This window comes from Phasianus colchicus, chromosome 35 (assembly GCF_987193195.1).
Source record: "Phasianus colchicus chromosome 35, bPhaCol1.hap1.1, whole genome shotgun sequence".
Classification (NCBI taxonomy): domain Eukaryota; kingdom Metazoa; phylum Chordata; class Aves; order Galliformes; family Phasianidae; genus Phasianus; species Phasianus colchicus.
Window position 1 is genome coordinate 112,391 of NC_143470.1, and position 6,000 is coordinate 118,390.

Here is a 6,000-nt window from a genome sequence, read left to right on the forward strand (position 1 = left end):
AGCGTCACTTTAAAATGCAATTTGTGTTTTCATTGCCAGGGGTGTTACAGCCCAAAGCTTATAAAGAAGTTAATATAAAGGAGGATAAAATACAGATGTTCCGTACAGAAAAGCAAAGAGGAAAGGTTGTGAGGGGTTTCCCAATGAGAGGTAAGATTCCAGAAAGGGACATGTAGAGAGAACCCAGAGGGATACTGAGGCAAAGGTAACAGTGACTGCTACAAAACCAATGGTACAGAGAGAGAATTCCCTGCCAGGAGTAGCTCACAGTCCAGTGATAAAGATTCACAGCACTGGCTGCAAGCTGTGTTTTAATTAAAAACGCTAATTAAAAACAATCTGGATTTCTGAGTTAGCTGTACTTTTAGTAGGGGGGGATGGCTAAACGGTGCTGCAAAAGAGGGGTGCAAGAAGGGGCACAGCAATGGGGGGTTGTGCACAGAGGAAGCGATGCAAAGCCTCATGCAAACCGGAGGGCTAAGGGGGGTGGCAGGCTATTGGGGCCACAGCAACGAAGCGGGGGGGGCACAGGAAGGGAAGCAGGAATGGGAACTGGTGGGGGGAGGAGGAGGAAGGCAATATGGCCGAAGTGTGCAAGATGGGATGGTGTTTTTCACAGCAGGTGGAAGGGTGATGGGCTGTACACGTGTGTGTGGCACAGGGGGTGGAGCCGAGCGCAGTGGCCGAGTCCTCCCTGGGCAACGTCAGGTGTCAGCAACAGCAGGAGAACTTGGAGCACTGCCTCCAACGAGAGCAGTGCCAGGATGGCAGCTTGGTGGTCCAAAGCTGCACAGTTTCTACTCTGGACCAGTAGTAGTGCAGCAGCTCATGGAATGTCGCTGGACAAATCAGGCCGTGCGCTCTTTGTCAATCCCTAATTGTGACTGTTTTTTCTTGACTGCAACTAAACTTGGGTGGAGCGGCTGTGGGGGCGGGGCCTCGGGGTGCTCTCTATTGCCATAGGGGATGGGATTGGGATCGGAATTGGGATTGGGGATGTGGGATTGCGATTGGGATGAGGGCTTGAGATTGACAGGTGGGTGATGGGCTTGGGATGAGGGACTGGGAATGAGATTTGGAACTGGGATTGGGATGTGGGCTGTAGGATGTGGGGTTGGGATGTTGACTGTGGGCTTGGAATGTGAGATTTGGCACTGAGGGTGCCCTCAGTCCCCTCATCAAATCATTGATGAAGGTGTTCAACAGCAGCAGCCCCAGTACTGAGCCCTGGGGGGCAGCACTCGTGAGCGGCAGCCAGATGGCAAATCCTGCTGTGTGTGTACAGAGTTGGTTGGGTCCCTGTCTGAAGACAAAACTGGCAGGACCCAAACAACGTGGGGGCAGAAGAGCCATGGCTTGGGAGCTATCTTTATGCCTTTCTGCAAGTCAGGCCCTGCTGCTCCTGCTTCACCCCTGCATGGGAACTGCCCCTGTCGGAGTCTCTTCTGGCCAGGGCAATTCCCCTCCGTCTACCCGTGCCTGCTGCCCATCCCCACAGCAATTCATGGTACTGGGCAGCACAGGAAGCTGTGTGAAACACCCTCTGCATCCCGCTGCACAAAGGACTGCAGGGAGAGAGGAAGGCTGGGGCTGGTGGTGGCAGCAGAGGGACACGGCCATCTGTGGTGCCCCATCCTGCCCCAGAGGCAGGTATGAGGAGCTGGGGGCTGTGACAGGGCCCAAATGACTGCAGGCAGAGGGACACAGCAAAGGGAACACAAAGCTTTTAATAACGTATCATAGAAAACAAGGAGTAACAGTAAGGACGATAATCCTAAAATTCCCATCCCACAAGAGTTCATTGCCAGATGACGTCCCATCCCACTGCCGCGATGACTCCGGAGGACAGCTTGGTTCTGGAAAGGAGGGATGGGGCCGCTGGCGGTGCCTCTGGAACGCTGCCGCTGCTGCCTGGTGCTGTGGGGCCGGCGAGGAGCGCAGGGTTAGGGGTAGCCATACTGGTCGGCTATGGCCATGTCTATCTCCCGCTGCACCAGGAACTGCACGGGGCCGATCTTCATCTGCTGGGCCGCCCGCTGCCGCTCCTCCTGGGCCAGCTTCTTCATGCGCTCCCGCTCGGGCCGCTGCTCGGCTGTGATGGGCAGCGACACCTCCATCACTATGGGTACCGCACCGCCGCCCGCCCGTGGCCCCACGCAGGGCACAAAGTCCCCGGGGCGCTGCGGCCGAGGCTGCTGCTGGTGCAGCACTGGTGGTGGTGGTGGTGGTGGTGGTGGTGGTGATGGTGGGTCCCTCCGCAGCGGTGAGCTCCTCTGCGGGGACGGGCGCAGGCAGCTCGGCGCCGTCTTCTCGGCAGTGCCCCCCTTTTGCCCCGTGCTGCCTGGAGATGCCGGCGCTGCCTTGTCTGTGCCGCTGTCTTGGGGCCGGAGGGCAGCAGGGCCGGTGCTGGCCGAGGGTTGGGGCTGCGCAGAGGGTGGCTGGCGCACCGGGCCCACCACAGTCACCCTCTGCCCCAGTGGGTGCACGACCTGGATGGATTTACACAAGTGCACGCGCAGCTCGCTGGCAGTGCCCGCTTGCCCGCTGCTGCTGGCTCCTGCGCTGGCCCCAGACAGCTTCGCTGGGCACAGGCGCTTGCGGCCTTTTCTCTCTGCTCTTTCCCTGCGCGGCGGCAGCTTCCTTTTCCTGGCTGGAGCGCTGGTGGTGGGCTGCTCCTGCTGGGAGCTCTCCCCTTTCTGGGGGGTGCCGGCAGGCGCAGGGCGCTTGGCCCGCTTGGTGCTGCCCCTCTTCTTCTTTTCTGCCACCCGGCTGGGGACAGAGCCCGGTGACGGGGGCGAGTGAGCCTGAACCTCCTGGGGCTCCATCTGCTGCACCTCCTCGGTGGGCTGTGCGCTTTGGGCTGAGGGAGGCGTGGTGACAGCCAAGGCGGTCGGCCGTGGACTGAGCCGGGCACTCGCAGGTGGCGTGATGGGGCGCAGCTGCGACAACCCACACTGCAGCTCAGGCAGGAACCCGGGGGATGGTGGGAGCCCCCAGAAGGGGTCGGCGGGCGTCCCGGAGGCAGGCTGTGTGCTGAGCTCTCTGCTGTCCCTGGGGTTGTCAGGGAGCTCAGCGACGAAGCATCCTGGGGCAGGGCTGCCGGGGTTCTCATGGGGGACCTCTACAGCTCTTGCCACGTCTGAAAATGCAAGAACATCCCCCAGAATGGTGATGATAGCCTTCCCGCACCCACTCTGTGCAAACACGCACCTGCAGCTCTGCAGCCCCCAAACTCACCGTTGATCCAAGACAGCAAACCCTGGATGTCCGTGATGTCCTCCAGCGCATCCGAGCTGGTCGCCACTGCAGGGAAAAGCAACAAAATCCCAAAGAGTCAATGCCAGCTCACCCGTACCATGTTCACAGTAAGGGATCTAGGCTAAACATTGGCTTCCCACTATCAATCAGGACAGGAAAGGTAACCGTAAATCCCCGCACCATTCCACAGATGCACTGCTTTTGTCCCTACAACAACAGATTGTATGTTGATTTCACAGACACCAGCAGGCAGAGAAGTATTGTCCAGTAAGCCCATGTCCCCCCGGAAAGCAGAAAGGTGCTACTTTGATAGCCCAAACACAAACTGACACAAACACTTCTCACTGCCCCTTCCTGCACTCCAAACGGATGCTTACTTGACATCGCCTACAGCACTGCAACTGCAATCTTCAGCTGCCTTGACTCCTGAGTTCTCCTTCTGGACAGGAACCCTACAGAAAGTATCAACAAGTGAAAAGTCACAAGGAAGAAGCATTGCCCAGCTTTCTTCTGCCATGCAATGTAGTCTCTGGAGGAGGGCAATGCTTGGACATCAGCTGGCTGCAACAGCTGCCCATCACTAGCTCCAGCTTGTGTCTGACTGCCATGGCTTCTGTCAGCAAGTGCCCCCCGGTCCCCTTTTCCCCCACAGCTGTGCTGATCGTCCATGTCCACAGCTGAGCAGCTGGCTCTCTGCCGTGACTGCAGCGCGGTGCGGTGAAACACCTGCTGGGTATGGCACACCAAGCAATCCATGGAGCAGTGAGCCACAAGTTGCACTCTGTGAAGTCTGCGCTCTGCTTCCTTGGAAAGGTCTGACATGAAGGGGGGGCTCGGCAGCAGTTTTCCAGGGGAGGAATGACATTTCATCATCCTCACCGAATCGTGGGATGGAATCTCAACAAGAACCCATTTCCTCTGGATACAGCCAGAAGGGCACTGCTGGAGCTGGGAACTCCTCCCCAGCCCAGCTTTTCTGCTGAGACACCTCCCGGCAACCAGCCAGCACCAAACCCAGCTCACCTGGTCACTGCTCAGCCCGAGCTGTGCCCAGCTCACACACACGCCGCAGCGCTGCTTCCAGTGGGCTCTCACAGGGTGATCTCTCTCAAGAAAAGCACAGAGCTCAGTCTCTGCGTGCAGCACGCTCACCAGAGCACCAGCTCTGCTCACCAGCTGTGGCACAAACGCTCCCACCCTGGCACCGACTGTGACCTCAGCGAGTGCCTGCATCGCTTCTGTGCTCTCATCACAGGCAAAGGGAGTGGTCACCTCCTAGACCCACGTTTTAGGAAACCAACGCCAGGGTCACCCAGTGGGGTGAATGGGGGTGATTGAATGGGGGTTAATTGAAGGAAAGCAACAGAGAAGTGAAGATGACTCTTGTGCAGCCCAATGAAAACGCAGTATGGCCTCGTAGTGGTCAGAGGAGTCCCAGAGGAAGTAGTGGGAACTGGGAGGAGTGCACAGCAGTACGGACCAGAGAAGTGCAGTGTGGCAAAGTAAAACCCAGCGAGGACCAGTATGGGCTCAGAGTGGTCAGTGGAGGCCTATAGGAATGAGTAGAAACCAGTGGGAAGCACATCTGTGTGCCCCAGGGCCGGTGCTGGCCTCTGCCTCTGGCTTTGGGCCCCAGGGCTGGTGCTGGGCTCTCTGGCTGGAGCTTCAGACTTCAGGGCCGGCACCAGCCTCTCAGGCTGTGGCTTCAGGCCCGAAGCTGGTGCTGGCTTCTTGTGTTGTGGCTTCAGGTTTAGGCCCAGGACTCGTGCCAGCCTCTCTGGCTGGGGCTGGGCTTTAATCCCCAGGGTCGGTGCTGGCCACTCAGGCTGTGGCTTCAGGTCCCGTGGCCAGGGCCAGCCTCTCTGGCTCTGTTTGTAGGCCCCAGGGCCACTGCTGGCTTCTCTGGCAGCATCTTTATGTCCCAGGGCTGGTGCCAGCCTCTCTAACTGGGGCCGTGACTTTAAGCTCCTGGACTGGTTCCTGCCTTTTGGGCTCTGGCCCAGAGTCACCAGGGCTGGTACCAAATTTTAAGAAAACAACACGAGGGCCACCCAATGGCATTATCTGAAGTAACAAAACAGAGAAATTAAGATGCCTCTTGTGTAAGCAGCCTGGCTCATCCTCTCGCTCAGGCACCGCATGATCACACGCAGGAGATGTTGCCCCCAGGCTGCCCCCAGCTTGGAGACTGAAGGATCTGGGCTTCCAAGCAACCAGCAAGCATTTGGATGAGTCAGCCCTCTGGTTTTTGTGAGAACAGACTAGTCCACCCTGAAAAGCCATCTCGGCAAAGGCAGAATAGCTTTGTTCTTGGGCTGCAGCACTCCGTGGCCAGCGCTGCTCAAACACCGGGCCTGCATTTCTTCCTGGGCATCCACACGTGCTGAGTCTCCTGCAGCTTGCTGCAGGGGTTGTGGCTTCCTGCTGAGGAGTTCCTCCCGTTCTTCTGCAACTGCCCCCCAGCATCACTACCGCCTCCTCTGCTACCGTACCGGGAGATGCTTCAGGTCCAGTAGCCTGCACTTCCTTCCTCCCATCAGCAGCTGCTCCTACTGACCTTCATTCACACTGGGATACCGTCCACTTCTAGCGCCAGCTGACCTGCAAGACAGAGGAAGGAAATGTGGCCTTAGCACAAATGCAGAAGCCCAAGGCTGTGCCACCACCATGTACTGCAGCCTTGGGAAGTCAGCTGCAACTGCAAGCTTTGTCAGAATTAAGGCAGGCACTGTAAATGAAGTG

General features: G+C 58.0%; 1 protein-coding gene across 1 annotated transcript; it reads right to left on the reverse strand.

Moving 5' to 3' along the window:
• Window positions 1–1,057: 1,057 nt before the first annotated feature.
• LOC149913636 (uncharacterized) lies at window positions 1,058–3,358 on the reverse strand. The gene is made up of 2 exons (XM_090128975.1): window positions 3,350–3,358; window positions 1,058–3,218 (listed from the first exon to the last, which is right to left on the reverse strand). Exons 1-2 carry the CDS (start codon window positions 3,356–3,358, stop codon window positions 1,944–1,946), a joined length of 1,284 nt encoding a protein of 427 aa, XP_089985101.1. The 3' UTR covers window positions 1,058–1,943.
• Between the last annotated feature and the right edge of the window lie 2,642 nt (window positions 3,359–6,000).